This window comes from Scyliorhinus canicula, chromosome 19 (assembly GCF_902713615.1).
Source record: "Scyliorhinus canicula chromosome 19, sScyCan1.1, whole genome shotgun sequence".
In the NCBI taxonomy this organism is placed as follows: domain Eukaryota; kingdom Metazoa; phylum Chordata; class Chondrichthyes; order Carcharhiniformes; family Scyliorhinidae; genus Scyliorhinus; species Scyliorhinus canicula.
The window spans coordinates 10,459,995-10,487,470 of NC_052164.1; the positions used below are offsets into that span (position 1 = coordinate 10,459,995).

At 48.2% G+C, this 27,476-nt stretch overlaps 2 protein-coding genes across 3 annotated transcripts in view; both read left to right on the forward strand.

Moving 5' to 3' along the window:
- The first annotated feature begins 17,872 nt into the window (after nt 1–17,872).
- The window catches only part of LOC119954360 (alpha-2,8-sialyltransferase 8F-like), a 50,742-nt gene continuing 41,138 nt past the window's right edge, over nt 17,873–27,476 (forward strand). For both annotated transcript variants that reach the window (XM_038779542.1, XM_038779543.1), the window contains exon 1: nt 17,873–18,418. In XM_038779542.1, the coding sequence (XP_038635470.1) occupies nt 18,315–18,418 (104 nt within the window). In that variant the 5' untranslated portion in view covers nt 17,873–18,314. The remainder of the gene's footprint in view (nt 18,419–27,476) is intronic.
- Nucleotides 24,841–25,433, forward strand: LOC119954361 (ubiquitin-40S ribosomal protein S27a-like). The gene has a single exon (XM_038779544.1). The coding sequence runs from the start codon at nt 24,841–24,843 to the stop codon at nt 25,393–25,395; it is 555 nt and encodes a 184-aa protein (XP_038635472.1). The 3' UTR covers nt 25,396–25,433.

Below are 27,476 nucleotides of genomic sequence, written 5' to 3' on the forward strand. Positions count from 1 at the left end.
AATATACACAGCACCCCTCCCCCCCAACCCTCCCACCCATCCCCCCAACTAGTGTTCGGTGTTATCCAGTTCTTGAAAGTGCATTATAAATAGTGCCCATGACTTGTAGAACTCCTCCGAGCTTCCCCTCAGTTCGAACTTAACCTTCTCAAGGGTCAAGTATTCCAACAGGTCCCCTGCCACGCCAGGGCAATGCTTGGACATATTTAAATAGCTCTCCACCAAGCCTTCGACTATGACGCTCTTTCTCACTATCCTCATCACTATCATCCACTTGTACATTTCCCTTTACGTCTGCCAATTTTTTTTTTTAAATTTTAGAGTACCCAATTATCTTTTCCAATTAAGGGGCAATTTAGCGTGGCCAATCCACCTACCCTGCACATCTTTTGGGTTGTGGGGGCGAAACCCATGTAAACACGGGGAGAATGTGCAAACTCCGCATGGACAGTGACCCAGGGCCAGGATTCGAATATGTCTGCCAATTTTAACCGACTGTCATGTTTCATGTCCATTTTCCGAAGTTCAAACTCTCTTTCTTTATCTTTTTCCCTGATCTGTATCTCCTTTTCTCTTTCTTTTTGTTCTGCTACGGCTATTCTTTCTTTTCTCCTTTCTTTTCTCTCCTTTCTTTTTCCCCTCTCTCTCTTTGTCTATCATTTTCCTCTGTTTCGCATTCAAGTTGCTTTAATTCATTCTCATGTTCCATTTGTTTAATTTGTAACTGAAGTTTTGCCATTTCCAATGAGTCAAACTGTATCTCAGGCAACTTTAAATGCTTAACCACTGCCATAATTACCTTATCTTTTCACATTTTGTCAGGTAATGTTAACTGCAATGTTTTTGCCAAATCTAAAAGTCTGTTTTTAGTCTCTGTCCGTAAGGTACTGCGTGTGACCATCTCCACCCCGAAAAAACTTCAGAGCCTCTGAAGGAGCCATTGCCCACAACACACTCCCTACTTAAACTGAAATACTACACCTGAAAAGCAACCACAATATGCTCACCCCTCACTGTCTCTACGTTTATTAGGCCAATCCAATAGATAGACTTTTATCCCCCTTGAGCCCCCAATTTGTTATGGGCCAGGGTTTAGAGAACCCCAAAGTGTATCATGGAGTTCACCTGACCCACAACTTTTAATAGATTGTGGTATGGGGAGCACACGGCCCACTCTGCAGGTGTGGTACAGCAGAAATGGAAAAGTATTTTTTAAAGCAAAACAATGTTTATTCTATGAACTTAAACTGTCCTTTTAACATCCATAAGACTTTTAAAAAAACCTTTAACCAGAAACACATCAGGTTAAAGTCACCACTGAGAGCAGTTATTATTTTTAAATCACCAAAGGATCGATTTACAGTTTTTAGATTACACAGAGAGAGACTAATACCCCTTCTGGTTGTGACTGCAGCTATCCAATGAAAATGAAACTAAACACACCCTGCAGCAAACAGCCTAAGACAAAAGTAAAAAGCTGACAGACAGCCCAGCCCCACCCAAACTCTGACATCACTGATTAACAACCATTTCTTAAAGGTACTCTCTCATGACACCATATTCGGGCAGATTGTTGGAAACTAAATTGAAGACCAGTTATGACTGTAGAAAAGGAAGCATCTGAAAGGGAAATGGCTGTTCAAACTGTAGCAGTGGTGCAGATAAAATGTACTCTTTCAGAAACAATGAAAAAGGAGGATAGATCTCAAGATAGTTCAGAGAATTCTTTGAATATAGGTGAGGGAATTCGGGCTATTGGAGGTTCTAGTTGTTTTGTTTCAAGGAGAGAAGTGTTCTCTTACACTTCTAGCAAAATAAGTAAACAATTGAATATTTTATGAGATACCTGAGGTCAATTGTTGATGGTAGCTGATGATACAATTTGTATTCCAGGAAGTTTTATAAAGGAAAACATATTAGTAAGAGGTATTAATAAAAGGTGAAAAATTAATTTAAGAAGTAATTTTGAAAATGGAATGGAACAAATGGAACAATGGGAATTATTCCTAAATTACCGATTGGAAGAATGGATTTCTTCTGAGGTAATGAATTAGCTTGTGGAGACAGTAATGTGAACATAGAACATGCAGTGCAGAAGGAAGCCATTCGACCCATCAAGTCTGTACCGAGCCACTTAAGCCCTCACTTCCACCCTATCCCTATAACCCAATAACCCCTTCTAACCTTTTTTTGGTCACTAAAGGCAATTTATCATGGCCAATCCACCTAACCTGCACATCTTTGGACTGTGGGAGGAAACCGGAGCACCCGGAGGAAACCCACACAGACACGGGGAGAACGTGCAGACTCCGCACAGACAGACCCAGCGAGGAATCGATCCTGGGACCTTGGCGCTGTGAAGCCACAATGCTATCCACTTGTGCTACCGTGCTGCCTACAACATGTGATGACAACTGTATTGCAACAGGCGGTTGGCACTGGTGATCATAACAAACTTTTGGAAAATACTGTTGGGACAATAATACTTAGTTGTGAGACAAACAACGAGGTTATTGAATTTCAAAACGAAATGGAGGAAATTAAGTGGAAGATGGATGGTATGGAGTGTCGCAAATTGAAAGTTGGCCCTGTGAATAAAAACATTGTTGAATAGTGATCGAGTTGAGAAAAGAACTGATCCAAGTAATATTACTAATGTATCAAAGTCAGTAATGGACAATACAAAACAACTGAGGTACATGCAAAATTGGAAATTTCGAATTGTCAACCAATAATTCTGAAATTGCAAAATGACCTTTCTGAGTCAATGAACGGAGACACTGATATCTTTTTTTTAAGAAAATATATTTTTATTTTTCTTCCTTTTTCACATTTTCTCTCAAATTTACACCCAACAATAAACAATAATCAGTAACATATGCAATGTCAATCCCCATATCAATAACAGTGATCCCATCCTCCCACCAAACCCTAAACAATAGCCCGCATGTTAATATAAACAAATGTCAAAAAGGAATCAGGAATCGCCCATAGTCACCATTAACACATATAGTCCCCCTCCCCCACTCCTCCCAGCCCCCCCTAATGTTCGATGTAATCCAATTCTCGAAATTGCACAATGAATAACGCCCAAGAATTATAGCACCCCTCCATCCTTCCCCTCAGTTCAAATTTAACCTTCTCAAGTGTCAAGAATTCCAGAATTTGGCCCTGTGCCAGGGCACAGGGTTAAGAGGTTACTCTCCATCCTATCAGGATCCACCTTTGGGCGATCAAAGAGGTGAAGGCTACAACATCTGCCTCCACGCCCGTTTCCAACCCCGGCAGGTCCGACACCTTGAATATAGCCTCCCGAGGGCCCAGTCCAGTTTCACCACTTTAGAGATTACCCTAAATAACTCCTTCCAGTAATCCTCCAGCTTTGAACAGAACCAAAACATATGAACGTGGTTTGCAGGGCCTCGACCCGCAATATTCACACACATCTTCTAACCCCTCAAAGAGCCGGCTCATCCTCGCCCTTGTAAGATGTGCTCTGTATATCACCTTCAGTTGTATCAGCCCCAACCTCACACCAGAACCCCTCCTCCATAACCTCTCCCAACTCTTCCTCCCACTTTGCCTTGATCCCATCCGGCGGCGCCTTCTTCTCTTCCAAAATAGCCCCGAATACCGCCGATGCAACCCCGTTCTCCAGTTCCCCTGTCGTCAGCACCTCCTCCAGCAATGTGGAAGCCGGCTCCACTGGGAAGCTCTGTATCTCCTTTCTGACAAAGTCTCGAACCTGCATGTATCTAAATATTTCCCCGTGCTCCAGCCCATACTTGACACTAATATAATAATTATTAATCTTTTAACCTTTATTATTGTCACTAGCAGGCTTGCATTAACACTGCAATGAAGTTACTGTGAAAATCCTGTAGTCGCCACACTCCGGCGCCTGTTCGGGTACACAGAGGGAGAATTCAGAATGTCCAATTTACCTAACAAGCACGTCTTTCGGGACTTGTGGGAGGAAACCGGAGCATCTGGAGGAAACCCAGGCAGACACGGGGAGAACGTGCAGACTCCACACAGACAGTGACCCAAGCTGAGAATCGAACCCGGTACCCTGGCGCTGTGAAGCAACAGTGGTAACCAAAAATGCTCGTCGGCAATACTACATCAGCTGTAGCAGTTGGAAGAAAAGCAAGTGAATAAATTTCTTAAGACCATTCAAACATTCCTCAGAGCTGGACTGAGATAGTACAGAAATTGTGCAAAAAGGTTACACCGACCTAAGAAATTTCAGAGAGAGGAAGTGATTGAGATGGCTCGAACAGAATTGAAAATAACTCGTCTGAAATGGGACTGGGAGAAACAATAAGATCACAACAAGTTCTAACATCAAACAACGCAAGAGTGTGGTACTGTTCTGAGTGAACACAAGAAGCATCCTAACACCATCCTTGAAAAAGAGTGGATGGGATTATGGTTCCTGATTTCCCCCTGGAGCCAGCATCCTTTTGTCTGCCTTTGTGTTTTCCTGGTTGAGTGCAGTTGTTTTACTCCTCCAGCTGACCTCATTTAAATTAAAACCTGAATCATATTTTCCTCCCAATCAAGTAGACACTGTAGTTGACCATTGTTCCAGGGTCGCTCAACATCCATGGCCTCTGTTGTGTTGTCCCATCCTCTGGGCTGGGCCCTCGTGCATACACTGATATTGTTTTGTCTAAAACGGGGGCAGCACGGTAGCATAGTGGTTAGCATCAATGCTTCACAGCTCCAGGGTTCCAGGTTCGATTCCCGGCTGGGTCACTGTCTGTGTGGAGTCTGCACGTCCTCCCCGTGTGTGCGTGGGTTTCCTCCGGGTGCTCCGGTTTCCTCCCACAGTCCAAAGATGTGCGGGTTAGGTGGATTGGCCATGCTAAATTGCCCGTAGTATCCTAAAAAGTAAGGTTAAGGGGGAGTTGTTGGGTTACGGGTATAGGGGGGATACGTGAGTTTGAGTAGGGTGATCATTGCTCGGCACAACATCGAGGGCCGAAGGGCCTGTTCTGTGCTGTACTGTTCTAAAAAATGAGTTCAGAGTGTAAGTGGCAAATAACAAGGCAAATGAGCACTGAGGGAATTTTTAAAATGTTAAAACAAGCCAAATTGATTCTCTTAAACTGTCCCACAGCCATATACTGATTCACTGACTTGCTATTTGCAAATGGCACAAAGCCAAGGTAGTGACGGTTGAACTGTCATGAAGGGCGAGGCCTCAAAACATGTATCCTACTCCGACTTATTCCTTCCTAATTCCTCTCTCATAATGCAGATTTTCTTCGAATGAGAAATTTTGGTTCCTTGTTTTGTTTACCCTGGACTTTACATAGTGGGGTGAATTATCCGTTAGTTGGATTGTCCATTTTCTGCCGGCGGCTCATCCCCACCCAAGTGTTTCCCGGAGGCAGGGGGGTGGATAGAATGGGAAATCCCATTAGCTGTTTGGATAGGATCGGAGAATCCCGCTGCCAGCGATGGCTCGCCGCTGAGGAACAAGTGGCTGGGGAGGCGGCAAATTCACCCCAGTGCTTCCATGTACAGGAAAGGCTCTCGATTATCAAAGTTCTGTGCACGCGTGTGTATATATGACACATATCTCACATGCACGATAACTTTCTGCCTTTCAGTGCAGCAATTCCAAAAATGTTGGGTGAGTCTTGATGGGACCATCAATTCAGTGAACACGTGTAGTTAGATCTGAACAGAGGCTTTAATACACTTACAATAGAGCCAGCCTATTCGTCGTTGAACTTCGGTGAACTGGCAGGCTGGCTCTAAGGCACTGATCTTTATACATCGGTCCCAGGGGGAGGAGTCCTGGGCAGAGCCAAGGGAGGAGGCCAGTACAATCTCTCGCGTTCTCCCAGAACGACTCCCCCTGGTGGTCGGATAGTGCAACTGCACTTACAATGGGTAGATAATGAACATATATACATGGAGTGATATTGGCAACTATATATAGTGTGAATCACATTCACCACATTCACCCCCTGTTAAAAAATCAAGTCCGGCGGGGGTGATGGCTCAAAGAGTCAGTCTGTCCGCTGGACGAATTGTCCGTTTTGATCTGCGGAGCACCAGGGCTGCAGCCTCTTGCGGTGGCTGGGCGGGCGTCGAGGTCTGGGGTACGGTTGCCGGCTCCGGGGCGAGTCTTGTCCGAGCCTCATATACCTCCTGGTCGAATGGAGACTGGGGGCGCGGGGGGCGGGCTGGTGCTGGTGCTCGGGACTGGTGGGGTGAGCTCGCAGAATCGGGGGTGCAAGGGGGCGGCCGCATAGGGAACGGGGAAAGGAGTTCCTCGGTGGGGGTAGATGGGGGCTGGATCCAGCGGGTGCCAGGTCCCGGAGGGATACTGTGTCCTGGCGACCGTCCAGAAACTCAACAAATGCGTACTGTGGGTTGGAATGAAGCAGGCGCACCTTTTCAACAATGGGGTAGGTCTTGTGCGCCCTGATGTGCTTCCTTAGGAGAACCGGGCCTGGCGTCCTCAGACACGCCGGGAGTGAGACCCCTGTGGTAGTGCCCCTGGAAAAAATGAAGAGCCGCTCATGGGGGGTTTGGTTGGTAGCTGTACACAGGAGGGATCTAATTGCGTGGAGCGCGTCAGGGAGGACTTCCTGCCTTTGGGAAACTTGGAGCTTCCTGGACCTGAGGGTCAGTAGGACGGTCTTCGCGTTCTCCCTCTCCACCTGTCCGTTTCTCCTGGGGTTGTAACTGGTAGTCCTGCTCGAGGCGATGCCCTTGTTGAGCAGGTACTGACGCAGCTCGTCACTCAGAAAGGACGCACACCGGTCGCTGTGCACGTAGCTGGGGAAACCGAACAGGGTGAAGACACTATGCAGGGCCCTAATGACTGTGTGGGAGGTCATATCGGGGCATGGGATGGCGAAGGGGAATTGGGAGAACTCGTCAATAATGTTAAGGAAGTAAATGTTTTTGTTAGTGGAGGGGAGTGGCCCTTTGAAATCAATTGCAAGGCGTTCAAAGGGCCTAGAAGCCTTGACCAGGTGGGCCCTGTCTGGTCTATAGAAGTGCGGTTTGCACTCCGCACAGATCGGGCAGTCCCTGGTGACCGCTTTTACCTCCTCGTTGGAGAAAGGCAGGTTTTGGGCTCTGATGTAGTGGGCGAGCCGGGTGACCCCTGGGTGGCAGAGGTCATTGTGGATGGCTTTTAGGCGGCTGATTTGCGCGCTGGCGCATGTCCCGTGGGATAGGGCATCCGAGGGCTCGTTGAGCTTCCCCGGTCGATATTTGATATCGTAATTGTAGGTGGAGAATTCAATCCGCCACCGAAGAATTTTGTCATTTTTTATTTTGCCCCTTTGCGAGTTGTCGAACATGAAGGCAACCGACCTTTGGTCGGTAATGAGGGTGAACCTCCTACCTGCGAGGTAGTGCCTCCAGTGTCGGATAGCCTCCACGAAGGCTTGTGCTTCCTTCTCGACTGAGGAGTGTCGGAGTTCTGAAGCGGATAGGGTACGGGAGAAAAATGCAACGGGCCGCCCTTCTTGGTTTAAAGTGGCTGCTAGAGCTACCTCTGAGGCGTCGCTCTCAACATGAAAAGGAGTGGATTCATCCACCGCCCGCATGGCTGCTTTGGCGATGTCGTCCCTGATGCAGCTGAAGGCCTGGTGCGCCTCAGCAGACAGGGGAAATAGTGTGGCCTTGAAGAGTGGGCGGGCTTTGTCTGCATATTGGGGGACCCACTGGGCGTAGTACGAAAAGAGCCCCAAGCACCGTTTCAGGGCCTTGGGGCCATGGGGGAGGGGGAGTTCAATGAGGGGGCGCATGCGGTCCGGGTCTGGGCCCAGGACTCCATTCTCCACGACGTAGCCGAGGATGGCTAGTCTGTTTGTGCGGAACACACATTTCTCCTTGTTATATGTAAGGTTTAATTTTTGGGCCGTTTGGAGAAAATGGTGGAGGTTGGCGTCGTGGTCCTGCTGGTCATGGCCGCAGATGGTAACATTATCCAGATACGGAAACGTGGCGCGCAGCCCGTACTGGTCTACCATTCGGTCCGTTGCTCATTGGAACACCGAAACCCCGTTAGTGACGCCGAAGGGAACCCGGAGGAAATGGAAGAGGCGGCCATCGGCCTCGAACGCCGTGTAGTAGCGGTCCTCCGGGTGGATTGGGAGCTGGTGGTATGCAGACTTCAGATCCACCGTGGAAAATACCCGATATTGGGCGATCTGGTTTACCATGTCTGCAATTCTGGGGAGGGGATACGCGTCTAGGATCGTAAAGCGATTGATGGTCTGGCTATAATCGACGACCATGCGGAATTTTTCCCCGGTCTTGATGACCACCACCTGAACTCTCCAGAGATTGTTACTGGCCTCTATGATCCCCTCACTGAGCAGCCTTCGGACCTCCATTCTGATAAATACCCTATCCTGCAGGCTGTACCGCCTGCTGCAGGTGGCTACCGGTTTGCAATCCGGGGTGAGGTTGGCGAAGAGAGGAGGGGGGGGGGGGGGGGCGATGCACAGCGTGGCGAGGCTGCAGATAGTGAGTGGGGGCAGGGGCCCGCCGAAGCTGAGGGTGAGACTCTTGAGGTTACATCGGAAATCCAAGCCTAAGAGGAGTGGCGCACAGAGGTCGGGCAAGACATACAGTTTAAATTTGGAATAGCTAGCGCCTCGAATTGTTAGCATTGCTGTAGTGCGGCCTTGGATTTGGATGGAATGGGAGCCCGAAGCGAGGGCAATAGTTTGGTTGACGGGATAAATAGGGAGGGAACAGCGTCTTACCAGCTCTGGGTGTATGAAGCCCCCGGAGTCGGAGAGGCACGATGTGTTGTACCTGTTGATCTGGACCTCCGGCATAGAATTTCTCAGCTGCTTGGGGCGAGATTGGTCGAGGGTGACCACGTTGAATTGCGGGCTGCGTGGTGGGTGCCCGGGGGAGTCGAATTCTTCCGATCGGGTGTCCTGTCGAGTAGATGCCGCTGCGTTCTGGCGAGCTTGATGCAGGAACATTGCGCTGAGTTGTGGGCCATGTGGTGACTGCCCGGGGTCGTACTCCTCCGATGAGCTGTTTCAGTCTGGGGATGCAGCTAGGGCCCATGGACCGCACGTGGGGGGTGGTGATGAAGATGGCGTCCAAGATGGTGGCCCCCATGAATCGCACGTGGCCGGCCGCATGGTGGAGGTTTGCCAAGATGGCGGCCCCCATGAATCGCACGTGGCGGGAGGGGGCAGAGCCTGAGCGTAGGCCGCAGAGTTTCGGGCCCCGCGGGCTTGCTGGTGCTGGGGGGGCGATGTTTCTGGACTGTTGGGGTGTTGAGGGCTGGGGCCTTTCTGCCGAGGCACACTCTAGCATAGTGGCCTTTCTTCCCGCAGCTGCTGCAGATCGCGGATCGGGCTGAGCAGTGCTGCCGCGGGTGCTGGCTTTGTCCACAGAAGTGGCAGGCTGGAGCAGTTGAATAACTGGTTTGGGGAGCTGAATAGTGGCAGGCTGGAGCAGTTGAATAATTGGTTTGGGGAGCTGAATAGTGGCAAGCTGGAACAGTTGAATATCTGGTTTGGGGAGCTGAATCGTGGCAGGCTGGAGCAGTTGAATATCTGGTTTGGGGAGCTGAATAGTGGCAGGCTGGAGCAGTTGAATAACTGGTTTGGGGAGCTGAATAGTGGCAGGCTGGAACAGTTGAATATCTGGTTTGGGGAGCTGAATCGTGGCAGGCTGGAGCAGTTGAATATCTGGTTTGGGGAGCTGAATAGTGGCAGGCTGGAGCAGTTGAATAATTGGTTTGGGGAGCTGAATCGTGGCAGGCTGGAGCAGTTGAATAACTGGTTTGGCAAGCTGAGTAGCTGGCTGGGGAAGTTGAGTAATTAGCTGGAGCAGCTGAATAGCTTGTGTATTTGACTGGGACAGTAGGGCGACCGGCTGTGGCAGCGCGATAGCTGGAGGGCCTTGCGGCACAGGCTTGGGGGGTCCTCGGGTCGGGGGCCCATGCAGGGTTAGCGGGGTCCGCGGGAAACGAGTTGAGGCTGCGGAAGGAAACTTCCATTGTGATAGCAGCCTCTACGGTAGTCTCTAAGCCCTGGGCCCCATTTTCTAATAGTCTCTGGCATACACAGCTAGATCGAAGGCCCGCTACAAAAACATCCCGCACAGCAAGCTCCCTATGTTCGGCCGCGGTTACGGCCTGGTAAATGCAGTCATTTGAGAGATTGGTCAACTCGCGTGCAAATTCAGCTAAAGTTTCAGTAGACCGTTGTCGGCGAGTCATGAGCACATGGCGGGCAAAGACCTCGTTCATGGGCCTAATATACATTTTGTCCAAAATCGCCAGCGCTGTGGTGTAGGAACCGGCTGGATTTAGTTGTGTAGAAATTCTGTGGTTTACCCTCGCGTGCAGTAGGCTGAGCTTTTGTTCCTCCGTAGTTTCAGCGGTGCTGATTTCGGCCAGGTAGGCCGTAAAACATTTCAGCCAGTGGCAGAAGGTTTCTTTCGCCTCTGCATCCTGCGGATCGAGTTCTAGACGTCCTGGTTTTAGCGCGGATTCCATGCTTTACTTCGGCAGCTTCTTAAGTGTATTAAATTGATGGGACCATCAATTCAGCGAACACGTGTAGTTGGATCTGAACAGAGGCTTTAATACACTTACAATAGAGCCAGCCTATTCATCATTGAACTTCGGTGAACTGGCAGGCTGGCTCTATGGCACTGATCTTTATACATTGGTCCCAGGGGGAGGAGTCCTGGGCGGAGCCAAGGGAGAAGCCCAGTACAAACTCTCGCGTACTCCCAGAGCGACCCCCCTGGTGGTCGGATAGTGCAACTGCACTTACAATGGGTAGATAACGAACATATATACATGGAGTGATATTGGCAACTATATATAGTGTGGATCACATTCACCACAAGTCTAACTTGTGGAATGTATGCATTGTAATGTCAATGTACAGCCTGAACCACCTCGTGTTTTTATATATTTAACAATACCTTAGAGGGGAAAGAGCATCTTCCTGTTTTAAATTAGAATTTATTTTCTCATGCAGGTGAGAATGCCAACGTTGAAAAGAAAGAAGTGGTTTGGGGGGGAGGGGGGGAGTGCGGTGGGCAATATCCTCACCCACATGACAGATTGTGAGCCAACACTCAAGGCTGGTAAATCTTATCAGTCACATTTTGGCTCTAAATAAATTGTGCACTTGGGTGAATCTACATCCAGTTTGACTAGCCCTCTCGCACAGCACAGAATGCCCAAAGGCGTGGGGAAGGGGACAGGAGGCTGCATCTCCTTTTCATAGCTTTCGTCACCCCCATCATCAGTAATGATGCTCCCAGTGACTGGGCCCTCACTATCTTCCTGGATTTGGGTGGAGGGCATTGGTGGGCATAGTTCATCTTCCTTCTGGGTTGGGTGGCTGGAAAAACTGAACTTGCTGAAATCTACATGGGTAAAGAAAATGTAACAAAGACACTAATCTGTTGAAAACTGGGATATGATATAGGGGGAGTGCCAGGGTATCACCCTGCCCTGTCCCTGACCACCGAGTGACAGGGGGAGTGTCAGGGTATCACCCTGCCCTGTCCTTGTACCCGGGTGACAGGGGCAGTGCCAGGGTATCACCCTGCCCTGTCCCTGACCACCGGGTGACAGGGGGAGTGTCAGGGTATCACCCTGCCCTGTCCTTGTACCCGGGTGACAGGGGCAGTGCCAGGGTATCACCCTGCCCTGTCCCCGTACCCGGGTGACAGGGGGAGTGCCAGGGTATCACCCTGCCCTGTCCCCGTACCCGGGTGACAGGGGGAGTGCCAGGGTATCACCCTGCCCTGTCCCCGTACCCGGGTGACAGGGGGAGTGCCAGGGTATCACCCTGCCCTGTCCCCGTACCCGGGTGACAGGGGGAGTGCCAGGGTATCACTCTGCCCTGTCCCCAACCACCGGGTGTCTCCAATGGCCTCGCTCAACGAGGGCAAGATCCAGATCGTGACGTTTCGAGCGTAACGAATCCTGCGAGAGGCTTCTCGCAAGATTCAGTGGCCTCATCACAATACCAAGTCGGGCACATGAGGCCGCTGAATCACACCCTCTGTCTTCTCTCTCCACAGATGCAGCCAGAACTGCTGAGAATTTCCAGCATTTGCTGCCTCCATTTTCCAACTTCTCGCATAAATAACTTGACTCTGATTTTTAGTTTATCTCCTCTTGCCCTGAAACCCCCATCAATGGGGAAAAAAGTTTCTCCCTCTCCACACAATTGATTTCTTCAAAAGCCTCCATCTAATCCCTCTTAACCTTGAATGTTTCAGGAATAATAAACCTGGTTTCAATATTCCATTATCGCAACTGACCCTTGTAATTCTCTCAATATTCTGGGCCGCACTCCATCCAAGGCCAACATTTTTTTCAAAGGTGTGGTTCACTTAACTTGACAGGGGGAACTTGACAACTTGACAACTGGGGCTGGTTTAGCACAGGGCTAAATCGTTGGCTTTGGAAGCAGACCAAGGTAGGCTAGCAGCATGGTTCAATTCCCGTACCGGCCTCCTTGAACAGGCACGGGAATGTGGCGACTAGGGGCCTTTCACAGTAACATCATTTGAAGCCTACTTGTGACAATAAGCCTTTTTCATTCACTTTGCACTGTACTCCAGATATCAGCTAACCATGGATTTGTATAGATGCAGCAAAAGGTCCTCCACTTTCAATTCTAGTTCTCTAGTTAACATCCCATAAGTCATTTTCATTAATTATGTACCTGACAATTACATTTTAATGACCTGTATGCAGGGATCCCAAAAGTTTCTTGGAATTCCGTAGTTCCTAGTTTTTCACCATTTCAGTAATCCTCTACCCATGTATTGGAATGCTGATATCAAAATGCACCATTGAAGGTGATGCTGGCACACTTAATCTAAATGTTTCTCTTTGTAACGCTTTGAGCGTATGATAATTTAAAAAAAATGTATTTATGGCATGTGGGTATTTCTGGCTAGACCAATATTTATTGCTCATCCCGCTTTGCCCTTGTGGAGGTGGTGGTGAGCTCCCTTCTTGAACCGCTGCAGTCCCTGAGTGTAGGTACACCCACAGTGCAGTTAGGGAGGAAATTCCAGGATTTTGACCCAGTGAGAGTGAAGGAATATTTTCAAGTTGAGATGGTCAGTGACTTGGAGGGGAACCTCCAGGTAGTGATGTTCACAGGTATCTGCTGCTCTTGTTCTTCTAGATGACAGTGGTAGTGGGTTTGGAAGATGCTGTGTGCAGAACCTTAATGAGTTCCTACAGTGTATCTTGTAGCTGATGCACACGTACATACACCCGCACAAACACACACACATACACACAAACAAATGTACACACACACACACTTAGCAGAGATAAAGGGATTAGAGTCCAATAAAGAAAGGTCAAAGAATATACAATTAGGGCAGCACGGTGGCCTAGTGGTTAGCATAACCGCCTCACGGCGCTGAGGTCCCAGGTTCGATCCCGGCTCTGGGTCACTGTCCGTGTGGAGTTTGCACGTTCTCCCCGTGTCTGCGTGGGTTTCGCCCCCACAACCCAAAAATGTGCAGAGTAGGTGGATTGGCCGCGCTAAATTGCCCCTTAATTGGAAAAAATAATTGGCTAATCTAAATTTATTAAAAAAAAAAAGAATATACAATTAAGCGTCCTTTGATTGTCCTTGAGCAATATATTTTAAAGATTGCGGGCGATTTACTTTAGCTGGTTTCTTTGATGTGGTCTGATATGGATGTTGAAATCTTGGTTCGCTCGTAGGTTTCTGGTAGGTTTACGGACTTCTTGAATTAGGCAAAATATGCCTTTTGCCTTAAATGAGAGAGCGGGAGAGCGCACCGCTTTTCAGCCTGTTTCCCTTGCTGAAAGATTTATTCGCACCACCTGTGTCGCCTGCAATCGCTCTCTGCAGTAGCTTGCCCTGAAATACTTCACCCATTGTGTATTTACAGAGGTTATCAGTGGGTATGTCTGTAGCAGCCGTTGTTTCAATATCCATCATTTCACATTTTAATGTCTCTTCCTTTATGAGTTTCAATACTATTTTTCGACCATAGGAAAAATCTCTCTCTTTTCACACTCCCCTGAGCGCCCAGCTAGGAATGTGTCCATGCATTTTAAAGCAAGTTTCTTAGTTTCAGTTGGTTGCAGCAGACATAGACCGCTCGGCCCATCAAGTTTGCTCCACCATCCAATGAGATTATGGCTGGTCTGATATAATCTACAATTCACTTTCCCGCCTTACCCCCATAATCTTTGATTCTCTTACTGATAACAATCTGTTTATCTCAGCCTTGAAGATGCTTAACCACCCAGCCTCTCGAGCTGTTTGCAGTAAAGAATTCCACAGATTTACTGTACTCTTAAATGTCTTAAATGGGCTTATTCTGAGATTATGCGCTCTGGTCCCAGACTCTCCCACAATGGGAAACATCCTCTCGGTATCTACCCTGTCAAGCCCGTGAGTCTTCTTATATGTGTCAAAAAGGTTGCCTCTCATTTTTCTAAACTCCAACGAGTACAACCCCAATCTACTTAACTGCTCCTTGTAAGAAAATCACCTCATACCCGAGATCAACCTAGTGAATCTTCTCTGGACTGCCCCAATGCTGGTATATCTTTCTTTCGATAAGGGGGCCAAAACAGTTCACAGTGGTCTAGGTGTGGTCTAACTCGTGCCTAATATAGTTTTATCAAGACTTCCCTTTTATATGCTGCATTACCTTTGGAATATAGGACGATAGCCATTTTATCTTCTCAATTACCTGTCGAACTTGCAGGCTAGCTTTTTGAGATTAATGCACGAGGACATTCAAATCCCTCTGAGCTACAGCTTCCTGCTATCTCTCTCCATTTAAATAATATTCAGCTCCTTTATTCTTCCTACCAAAGTCCACATTTTCCAACATTATATTCCATCTGCCAAGTTTTTGCCCATTCACCTAACCAGCCTATATCCCGCTGTAGTAGACTCTTTGTATCACTTGCCTTCCCACCTATTTTTATGCCATCCGCAAACTTGGCAATAGTGCATTCACTTCCCTTGTCCATGACATTCATTTATATTGTAAATAATTGTGGCCGGCCCGGCACGGATTCTGTGGCAGGTGACAGGTTGCCGCCCTGAAAAAGCTTCTCTTATCCCAACTCTCTGTCTTCTATCAGTTAGCCAATCTTCTATCCATGCGAATATACTACTCCCAATCTTTGTAAGTAGCTTGTTGTGTGGTACCTTATCGAACGTCTTTTGGAAATCTAAGTATATAACATCAACTGGTTCCCCTTCGTCTATCCTGCCCATTACCACCTCAGTATGATTTCAATAAATTGTCTTCCATGATTTCCCCTTCATGAAGCCATGCTGACTCTGCTTGATTATAGTATATGTTTCTAAATGCTCTGCTATCACACCCTTTATAATGGACTCGAACATTTTCCCAACAACAGGAGTTAAGCTAACCGGTCTATCATTATTTGTTTTTTGTCTCCCTCCTTTTTTGAATTAAGGCGTGTTATATCCCTCACGAGAATCATGGGGAAACCATTGTTGATTGTTAAAGCTTGTTAAAGACTACACTTAAAGGTCGGCCCAAGTGGGGCTTGGCGTGGTAAGTTCTCCCAGCAAGGACTGGACTGAGAGCGAGTTACTGATGGGAGCAGGATATTGTATATAATTCAATAAACCTTTGTTTCAGTACTGTTGGTTCCTCAAGTTACTAAAAGGGGTTACGTTGCCAATTTTCCAATCCTCTGGGACTTTTCCAGAATTTAATGATTCTTGGAAGATTGCTACCAGTGCATCCACTATCTCTGTAGTTACTTCCTTTAATATCCTGATGTGGAGATGCCGGCGTTGGACTGGGGTGGGCACAGTAAGAAGTCTTACAACACCAGGTTAAAGTCCAACAGGTCGAAGGAGCTCTGCTCCGAAAGCTAGTGATTCAAAAAAAACCTGTTGGACTTTAACCTGGTGTTGTAAGACTTTTAATATCCTGGGATGCAATACATCAGGTTGAGGCCTTTAGCCCCATTAATTTCCCAATACCTTCCCCCTAATGATTGTTATTGTATTTATTTCCTCTCCCCCCCCCCCCCCCCCCTTCTGCCCCTTGATTATTTTGTATTTTTGGAATGTTAAGTTGCAAGCATGCAATAATAATAATAATCTTTATTGTCATAAGTAGGCTTACATTAACACTGCAATGAAGTTACTGCGAAAATCCCCTAGTCACCACACTCCGGCGCCTGTTCGGGTCCACTGAGGGAGAATTCAGAATGTCCAATTCACCTAACAAGCACATCTTTCAGGACTTGTGGGAGGAAACCGGAGCACCCGGAGGAAACCCACGCAGACACGGGGAGAACGTGCAGAGTCCGCACACACAGTGGCCCAAGCCGGGAATCGAACCTGGGACCCTGGCGCTGTGACGCAATAGCGCTAACCACTGTGCCACTGTGTCACCCTAGATCTTCATGCTGTGAAACTAGAACGGCAAAATTGATCCATTCCTCTATCAGCACCAACCCAACCTTAGCAAGCACAAATAATAACTGAAAATAAAGATGAGCGTGATAAATTTGTAAAAAAAACATTTGTAGCTCTTGTAATGTATCATCAGGAGACCAGAACAGGAGGTGGCAGCAGGCGTTGTGACTAGTCCATGTGGAAATGATTTGCCAACCATTAGCTGTGAAAATGTTCTGTATTCCTAAACTGTCTTCCCCGAGGAATATTCTACGCTGTGTTTACCAAGCCATCTGATGGAGGCAGGGCCATCTGGCTCTGTTTGTGCGTTTGTTTCTGCTTATTTGAATGTTGTCCAGTATCTGACACTATCAAAATGCTCAAGAGTTCTAGAATTCCTGGCGAGGGCCTCTGAGACCTTAGTGGATGGCAAGACCAGGAGGGTTTCTCCTTAACCAGTTAAGGAGTGAGAGAAACATTTTGGAGAAGCAAGTAGAGTGATTTGAGTCAAATTAAATTCAATGGCTGAAGAGTTGATAACCAGAGCACATGAATTTGATGTGATTTGCAAAAGAACCAAAATCCAAAAAGGATTTCAGAGAGGATAAATACTCAAAAAGGGAATTCAGTGCTGGAGAAGTGGACGAGGTGGGACGGCACGGTAGCACAAGTGGTTAGCACAGTTGCTCCACAGCTCCAGGTCCCCAGGTTTAATTCCCAGCTTGGGTGATTGTCTGTGCGGAGTCTGCACGTTCTCCCCGTGTCTGCGTGGGTTTTCTCCGGGTGCTCCGGTTTCCTCCCACAGTCCAAAGATGTGGAGGCTGGGTGGATTGGCCATGATAAATTGCCCTTAGTGTCCAAAAAGGTTAGATGGGGTTACTGGGTTAGGGGGATAGAGTGGAGGTGTGGGCTTGGATAGGGTGCTCTTTCCAAGGGCCAGTGCAGACCTGATGGGCCGAATGGCCTCCTTTACGGTAAATTCTATGCCTATGTCAAACTGGATCACACTTTGAAAGAGCTGGTGTAGATTCGATGGGCCAAATGTCCTACTTCTATTCTATGGTTAAACATTCTATGAACTACACACACACATATATATATTTTTAAAAGCTGTGATTTTAAAAATTGGTGAAGTTGTGTTCTATGCTGTTTGGGGCAAATTGGATTTACGTTGTACTGGGCTGATTGTGAGCAATGTTGGACTGAAAATAACTAAATATCACCTGCTCCCAGGTTTGGAAGGACGCCCTGTTTTGATTTACTGTAAGCATCAGGGGAATAGGAAGTCCCACCTTCTTCAATGCCATTGGCTCAAACAGGAGAAAGTGACACACGGAGGTGCCAGTGATTGGCTCAGTAACCTGTCCCCGAATCTGACCTTGCATGGGGAAATCAGTCCAATAAATAATTCCTCGGTGGGTTCAATTCTGAGATTGCTGTCGGCGCCTTGGAAGGGGTGGTGTGGGTGGGTGGCAAATGGATTTCCTCCATTTCTGCTGCAATGTAGCAATCTCTGCCTCCCCAGCGCACCGTGAGCTGTATCCTTAAATAGCTGCAGCCAAACGCGCGGTGATGATGATGTGCTGAGGAAGAGGTCGGCGTGGAAAGGGGAGCCACTGGCTGATCCCATGATAGAACATTCTTGTCGGACACGACAACCAGCTGCAGATTCGAGGAGGAAACAGCAGAGAGAGAGAAGAAAAAAAAAGTGGCGAGAAGCCAAGATGCACCAGCAATTGGAAGAGAGAAGGGACCCAGGTCCCAGTCTCAGGGATTTATGACCTTGTGTGTGAACCACTGATGTATGTGCCTTCTATTGAAAGCGAGAAAACGTTTTAATTCGCCTGCTGCCCTCGAGCCGCTGTCTCTCTCGCGATGGCCTTTTCCAAATTAAGGATAATACTGTTGTCCAGTTTTGTCATTTGCCTTTTCCTGTGTGTGATCCTGGTTGTGAATTTTGAAGAGCCATACAATTACAGGTATGTAATCACATATTTAAAAAAAGTAACAATCCTGTTGGCCGCGTGAATAATGGGTCAGTTTCCAATGGTGATTCTATCTGGGATTGCACTGTCACTGACTGCAGTTAGCGCTGGCTAATTTTTGTTTGGGGGGGGGGGGGGGGGGGGGTGAGCTGTCTGCTGTACACCGGGGCAATGATGCAAGTAATCTGGGCACTGGGAGGATGCAGTTGGGGTTTGCATTTAAGAAAAGCTCCGACCCCCCTCTCCCCACCCCTCCTGAATGTCGAACTGTTGTTTAGGAAAGTTTTTGGTTTGAAAGTACACACACGTGCGCTGTTCTCTCCTCTTCGCTTACAGCCCAAAAAAAAATCCGCCCCCACAACCCCACCTTACACACCCTCGCTCTTTATATTCTGCAGAGTTTTGAATGAGCATTTCTCATTTTTAAAGAAAGTGTCTTGTTCAAGCGGGCGACGGAGACTATCGCGCGTTTCGTCCTCTCCGAGGAACTGCAGGAGAGAGTGTCGTGTGGATGCTGTGACCAGTTTCTGATCTTGACCGTACCATCAGGGGGGTAGGAGAGAGCCTGAAACCGGGCAATCTCCACCGCGATCAGAGACACTTTTGGGTGAGACACCCCCCTGGGAACCTTCGAGAGCGCGTCCAAATAACTGGGCAGCATCGAGGGAGATCTGGGAATAGGACAGTTGATATTTCAGGGAGGTCGTGTTATTTCGGGGTGGGAGATCTAAAGGCCAGGAGAAGATTAAGAGTGTTTTTTTGTTTCCCGAAAGGACAGCTCAGTAAAAGCCATTTTAAGAGCGATAGTTGCCCATCTACCCACCCCCAGCCACGAAGCTGGCCTCTCGGTTGACTGCAGTGTTGCAAATGTCTATGTGTGTTCGCTGATAACATGTTTCCTAAAATATAGTTGGGTTCTGGTTAATAACATGCCACCATTACCGTACTGGGCAAGCCAGTACTTTGTGTTGGATACTTTGCTGGCCAACCCTTCACTAGGGAAAATTAATGTTTGCATGTGAAACACCAAACAACTCAGACATTCCAGCCACAGAATGATAAAACCCAGAAGGAGGCCATTTGGCCCATTGTCTGTGCTGGTTATTTGATAGCATTAACCACACTCCCATTGCTATATAATTTTATTTCCCCATCAAATATGTATCCATCGTCTTGTGTCATCTTCACTGTTAGCTCTGCTTTATGACTTATCTTGCAGCTACACCTGGATATGAGGATGTAGCTACTCACTGTGATATATACAGTGTGGAAAAATGCAGCCATAAATTGTAAATTATTAATAGCCGAACAGGGGGCTGGATATAACAAGGGTGACATAGAACCATATAATTCTTCCAGGGCAGAAGGAGGCCATTCATCCCATCGAGTCTGCACTGACCCTCGGAAAGAGCACCCATCTATACCCATAACCCTGTAACCCCATCCAATCTTTTGAACACAAAGGAACAATTTAGCATGGCCAATCCACCTAATATGTAAATGTTTGGACTATGGGAGGAAACCGGAACACCCAGAGAGAAACCCAAGCAGATATGGTGAGAATTTGCAAACTCCACACAGACAGTCACCCAAAGCTGGAATTGAACCCAGGTCCCTGGCACTGAGATGCAGCAGTGCTAACCACCGTGCCACCCATGTAAAGACTGGTTATTTATAAAATGCAAAGAGCAGAACAAGCAGGCCTATTGTTCCTCAATTTAGTTATTGTTCCCACAGAGACAGTTTATCAAATTGTAGAGCACGGGCTTGCTATGTATTAATTGAGGACATCCAGATTTGATTTGCAAGGATTAGTCCACATAATCTGTGAATTTGTAAAGCAAGAAATATCTGTTCGGCATCATAATACATTGTAGATCACAACTTAATCTCCTTTTAAAAAATCCTTTTGTTGGATGAGGCCATCATTGTCGAGGCCAGCGTGTGATCCCATTGCTTTATTTCCCACCTCTTCCCAAATGTCACTTTCCATCACAATGCCCTGCCACCTGGCTGAACTTGTAGTCTCACCAAACAATGCTCTCTTCAACTTTGTCTTGCCTTCTCTTTTTTTTTTTTATAAATGTTTTTATTCAGTTTTCATATTTTATATTGAACAAATTACAAATTGTTAGGAGAGAGAGAAAAAAAAAACAAACACGCAAAAATTAACATACATATTTACAGGTAAGCATCTTCGTAGTAGTAACTGCGCCCCCCCCCCCCCCCCCCCCCCCCCCCCTCAACATGTTTATTTAGTTTGGTTTTGGGCCTTAGCTAGCCATCGAACCCCCGTAATGAACCTGTAGCCCCCCCCCCCCTCCCGCTACCTTCCCCCGACTATTCTTCCTCTTGTACATTGGCCACAAATAGGTCCCGGAACAGTTGCATGAATGGCTCCCACGTTCTGTGGAAGCCATCGTCCGACCCTCGGATGGCAAATTTGATTTTCTCCATTTGGAGAGATTCCGAGAGGTCGGACAGCCAGTCCGCAGCTCTGGGCGGTGCTGCTGACCGCCAGCCAAACAGGATTCTACGGCGGGCGATCAGGGAGGCAAAGGCAAGGGCGTCCGCCCTCCTCCCCAGGAATAGATCTGGCTGTTCTGAAACCCCGAAGACCGCCACTATCGGGCATGGCTCCACCCTCACTCCCACCACTTTGGACATAACCTCGAAGAAGGCTGTCCAGTACTCCACGAGTCTGGGGCAAGACCAGAACATGTGGGCGTGGTTGGCCGGGCCTCTTTGGCACCGTTCACATCTGTCTTCCACCTCCGGGAAGAACCTACTCATACGGGTTCTTGTTAAGTGGGCTCTATGTACCACTTTTAGTTGCGTCAGGCTGAGCCTTGCGCACGTGGAGGTGGAGTTGACCCTATGCAGTGCTTCGCTCCAGAGTCCCCACCCTATCTCCATCCCCAGGTCGTCCTCCCATTTCCTCCTTGTTGCGTCCAGTACGGTGTCGTCCCTATCTACCAGTCGGTCATACATGTCACTACAGTTCCCTTTCTCTAGGATACTTGCGTCCAGTAGGTCTTCCAGTAGTGTCTGTCGTGGCGGTTGTGGGTACGTCCTTGTCTCCTTTCGTAGGAAGTTTTTGAGCTGCAGGTACCGTAGCTCGTTCCCCCCAGCTAGCTGAAATTTCTCTGTCAGTTCGTCCAGTGTTGCGATCCTGTCGTCCGTGTATAGGTCCCTGACTGTCAGTGTCCCCCCGTCCTGCCTCCACCTTTTGAAGGTGGCGTCGGTCAGTGCTGGTTTGAACCTATGGTTGTTGCAGATGGGAGCCCTGTTCGACATTTTGGTCAGGCCAAATTGCTGCCGCAGTTGGTTCCAGGATTGGAGGGTGGCTGTCACCACTGGGCTGCTGGAGTGATTTTGGGTGGGGATGGGAGTGCTGCCGTGGCGAGGGCCCGGAGGGAGGTTCCCATGCAGGAGGCCTCCTCCGCACGCCCCCACTCGGCTTCTGGCTCCTGGATCCATCCCCTTACTCGCTCGGCTGTTGCTGCCCAGTGGTAGAATTGTAGATTCGGGAGGGCTAACCCTCCCCTGGTTTTTGTTTTTTGTAAGACCTTCTTTGGGATCCTAGCATTTTTACCCCCCCATACGAACGCCATGATGAGTTTGTCCAGCGCTTTGAAAAAGGCCTTGGGGATGTCGATCGGAATTGCCTTCTCTTAACTGGGGGAGTCCACGTGGGTCTGAGTTATGCCGGTCCTTTTCATAGAATCAGAGAATCCCTTCGGTGCAGAAGGAGGCCATTTGGCCTGTTGAGTCTTCCCCGACCCAGGCCCGCTCCCCCGCCTGCCCTAGCCTCGTAACCCTACCTAACCGTTGGACACTAAGGGGCAATTTAGCGTGGCCAATCCACCTACCCTGCACATGTTTTGGACTGTGAGAAGGAACCAGAGTACCCGGAGGAAACCCACACAGACACAGAGAGAACGCGCAAATTCCACAGTCACCCAGGGCTGTAATTGAACCCGGGTCCCTGGCCCTGCAAGGCAGCAGTGCTAACCACTGTATTTGGAACATTCCTTGTTCCAGTCCTGCTCAAGCTCCTTCCCAAAACTCTTTTTCTCTCCCCCAGTACATCAATGACTTTATCAGTGCTGCTTCCTTGTCTGAAACTGGGGAATTTCATAAATTTTGCTTCCAATTTCCACCCCTCTCTCCCGTTCACATGGTCCATTATGGACAATTTCCTTCTCCTTCTTCACCTGTCTGTCTCCTTTCTGAGGATAGGCTGTCAATCAATATTCATATCACGCCCGCCAACTCCCACAGCTATACCTGCTCACACCCACCCTCCTCTAAAAACTCAATTCCGTTCACCTGGTTTCTCCACCTCCGTCGCATCTGTCTTGCTGATGCTACCTTCTGCAACTTCTGACATCTTCCTTTTTGCAGAGCTGAGGTTTCCCTACCCCCGCTATGGTTGACAGGGCCTCAACTGTGTTCAACCCATCTCTCCCAACTCTGCCCTCACCCCTTCCCCCTCCATCCCAGAACGATGTATGCATCCTCCTCATTCTCGCTTTGCACCCCACCTACCTCCAAATTCAAAGGATCATCCTCCACCATTTCTGCAAACTCCAGCAGCACGGTGACACAGTGGTTAGCACTACTGCCTCACAGCACCAGGGATCCAGGTTCAATTCCAGCCTCGGGTCACTGTCTGTGTGAACTTTGCACTTTCTCTTTGTTTCTGCCTGGGTTTCCTCCGGGTGCTCCGGTTTCCTACCACAGTCCAAAGATGTGCAAGTTAGGTGGATTGGCCATGATAATTTGTCTAAAGGATTAGGTGGGGTTACTGAGTTATAGGCATAGGGTAGGGAGGGGCAGTGCAGACATGATGGGCTGAATTACTTTCTTCTGCACGCCTGGTACCATGTGTTGTTCCTCGTGTCTTAATGAAGCTCGTAGTCTCAAAGGTGGAGAAGATGCTTTATTGTGAATTTGTTCTGTCTTCAGAGCTTAACTTACGGCTACCTCAAATGCTGCCTGCCTGTGTCTGTGTCCTGCTACCAGTTCTGCCTTCTGTGAAATGTGTCCTCACTTCCTGACCCTGTGTATTTATAGCTCTCCCGTGCTCCCTCTTGTGCTTGCTCAGTTCTATTGCATCTACTCAGATCTACAATCACCACAAGTGGGAGGGGATGTACACAGACCAGAATAGGAAAGGGTGGGGTGGGGGGAGCAGTGTCACTGTGGCACAAGAGCAATGGGTTCTCAGAGGCTCATGAAGTGAGGGAGGGTGGATGGGCTTGGTGGGAAGGGAGACTCTGTCGTCTTCAGTGATGAGGGCAATAGGGGAACTCATTGAGAGTCAGAGTCCTCAGGCCAGCGGGTTTAGAGTCAGAGAGTACAGACACAGTCAAGAGTGGGAGAGTGCAGACATGGGTTCCGCCTGCCTTGCGAGAGGGTATTAAAGATGGTACACATGTACTCCAGGGAGGGGCAAGGGCTGTGTGTTCAATTGAGGTAATATGCAGTGTGTGTTCACAGTCCATGCACGTTGGCTTGCCTGACTCTGTACTGGTCTGCAGATGGGATGGGAATGGTTATGAGAGACATCTGCAACCTGCATTTGGGGAAAACAAGATAAAGGTGTGGGGGTATGTGAAGCTTTCTTGGGGGATGCAGGGGTGCGGACCTCCTGTAGGTGGCAGTGTACACAGCCTTTAGCTCAGTGTTCTGCAAATGTTTTTTCCGGGGACCCATTTTTGCCAACAGGCTAACCTTCGGGACCCAACCTGGCCGACCATCGCGACCACGCCGGCCGACCTTCGCGACTCACGCCGGCCAACCTGCGAGACCCACCATTTTCTCTTAGCTTGTTTGCTGCTGACAAAAATGGAGGAAATGGTTTTGGGCCCCTTTGGCCCTCGTACACACTCCTCCAATGGAACTTGTTGAATGAAGGTGAAGCTTTCCGGTGTCAGAAAGCATGGAGTCTCCATCTGTCCAAAGTTCTGCATTTCTTTCCTGTAAAATTTTAGCTAATAAAACCTTGTAAGAAACTTGTAAAAGAACTTGTAAAAAAAATGAATAAAATAAATGAAAAATTAAAAATTAAATGAATAAAGTAAATTAATAAACCCCCCCCCCCCCGAACTTGTAAAACCCAAAAAGCTGCGAGCATTAAAAAAAAACTTGGCCGCACTGCGCATGCGTGCCCGGTCATTGGCGCGCATGCGCAGTGCGGCAGCATTTTTTATTACATGTTCGCAGCCATTTTGAAGGCCGCTTACAGCCGGCTTTATTAACAGCCGGCTGCTACGGCCGTTGCGCGCAGGCTTGCGCGATCGGGAGCGCCGCAACGGACGGTTAAACGACCCTCCCGATACCCGCCCGTGACCCACCCGCAGGTCGCGACCCCGAGTTTGACAATGCCTGCTTTAGCTGATGATGTCCACATGGGGATGGAGACATCAGCAGTGATGGGCTCCTCTTTCAATGCTGACCTTTTCAGGCGAGGATTGGGTGGAAAGGACCTGAAAAAGCAGATCTTTGTGAAAACCCTCACGGGCAAACCGATAACCCTCGAGGTTGAGCCCTCAGATACTATTGAAAATGTAAAGGCTAAGATTCAGGACAAAGAAGGTATTCCCCCTGATCAGCAGGGACTGATCTTTGCTGGAAAACAGTTGGAGGATGGCCGTTCACTCTCTGATTACAACATCCGAAAGGAATCAACTTTGCATCTTGTATTGAGACTTCGTGGTGGTGCCAGGAAGAGGAAGAAGGAATCTTACACCACACCAAAGAAAAACCAGAATAAGAGGAAGAAGGTCAAGCTTGCTGTCCTTAAATATTACAAGGTCGATGAATATGGAAAAATCTATCGTCTGCGGCGTGAATGTCCTTCTGAGGAGTGTGGTGCTGGTGTGTTCATGGCCAGTCACTTCAACAGACAATACTGTGGGAAAGGTTGTCTGACATACTGCTTCAACAAGGCTGAAGATGCATAATTAAATGGATTATAATAAAATATGATGGAAAATGAAAACAAAAACAGTGATGGGCTCAGGGGGGAGGGTAGGAATGTTGGCCACAGCAATGATAGGATCCAGTATTACATCAGCCTCACCTTTTGCTCTTATGTGCTGGGCTCCTCTTTCATTGACAAAGGGGATATTTGTGGAGCTTCCTCCTCCAGTCAGTTGTTTATTTCAGGCATTGTCAAACTCGGGGACGTGACCCATCGGTGGGTAGCGGGCGGGTGACGGGAGGGTCGTGGAGCAGTCCATCGCGGCGCTCCCGATCGCGTAAATCTGCGCTCAACAGCCGCAGGAGCCGGCTGTTAAAAACGCCGGCTGCAAGCAGCCTTCAAAATGGCCGGGAACGTGTAAAAAAAAAATGCGGCCGCACTGCGCATGCGTGCCAGATCATCAGTGCGCATGCTCAAAACTATGCGCATGCGCACAGATCCCATAACAGCCTCCCCAAACAGGTGCCGGAATGTGGTGACAAGGGGCTTTTCACAGTAACTTCATTTGAAGCCTACTCGTGACAATAACCGATTTTCATTTTCGGATGATCGAGCACTCATGCGCAATGTGGCTGCTTTTTTTTAAAAACGGTCGCAGCTTTTGTTTTACGAATTCGGGGGGGGGGGGGGGGGGGGGGGGTTTATTCATTTTATTCATTTATTTTATTCATTTTTTTTTTACAAGTTCGGGGGGGGTTTTAGTTGATGAAAAGTTTACAGGAAAAAAATGCAGAACTTTGGACAGATGGAAATTCCATACTTTCCGACACCAGAAGGCTTCACCTTCATCCAACAGATTCCATTGTAGGAGCGTGTACGAGGGCCAAAGGGACCCAAAACCATTTCCTCCATTTTTGTCAGCAGCAAACAAGGTAAGAGAGAATGGTGGGTCGCTCAGGCGGGCGTGGGTCGCGAAGGTCGGCAGGCGTGGGTCGCGAAGGTCGGCCGGCGTGGGTCGCGAAGGTCGGCAGGCGTGGGTCGCGAAGGTCGGCTGAGTTGGATCCCAAAGGTCGGCAGGTTGGTAGAAATGGGTCCCCAGAAAAAGTTTTTGAAGAACACTGGTTTAATTGACCTTTCGCAACTTGATATGGCAGGCCTGCAGAGCTTGGACCTGATCCATTGGTTTCCATTGGGATCGCTTATCTCTGTTTATTACTTGCTGATTTCTCTGTTTATCATGCAAATAGTTCTGTGTTGTAGCTTCACCAGGTTGACACCTCATTTTTCAGTCTGCCTGATGTTGCTTCTGGCGTGTCCTCCTGCACTCTTCATTGAACCAGGGTTGATCCCCTGGCTTGATGATAATGGTAGAGTGGGGGATATACAGAGATTACAGATTGTGGTTGAATACAATTCTGCTGCTGCTGATGGCCCACAGCTCCTCATGGTTGGCCAATCCTGAGTTGATGGATCTGTTCGAAGTCTATCCCATTTAGCACGGTGGCAGTGCCACACAACACGATGGAGGGTATCCTCAATGTGAAGTTGGGACATTGTCTCCACACAAACTATGCGGTAGTCACTCCTACTGACGCAGTCATGGACAGATGTTTCTGTGGAAGGCAGGTTCGTGAGGATGAGGTCAAGTATCTTTTTCCCTCTTATTCCCTCACCACCTGCCACAGACCCAGTCTAGCAGCTGTCCTTCAGGTCTCAGCCAGCTCCGTATTGGTGCTACAAAGCAATCTCGGTGATGGATATTGAAGTTCCCCATCCAGAGTATGTTCTGCACCCTTGTCACCCTCAGTGCTTCCTCCAAGCGGTGTTCAACGTGAAGGAGTACTGATTCATCAGCTGAGGAGGGAACGATACATAGTAATCAGCAGAAGGTTATTCTGAGGTAGTTTTCTGAAATTGGGAAATTACTTTGTTAACTTCTCTTGTGCTGATTTTAAATTTTAAAAAATTACACTGAAAGTCAAAAATGGCTTCACAAAGTTAGCAGTACTTTAAACCAGTTCCAAAAAAATCTTAGCTTAAACTACACTCGGAGCTAACCTTCCTTTTTCAGATGGCAACAGTCCTTATTGATTTTTAAATCTATAACATCCCAGTAACTTT

Bases quoted from the DNA above. Each gene is read 5' to 3' on its own strand.
- LOC119954361 (XM_038779544.1), top strand. From the start codon at position 24,841: ATGGGGATGGAGACATCAGCAGTGATGGGCTCCTCTTTCAATGCTGAC.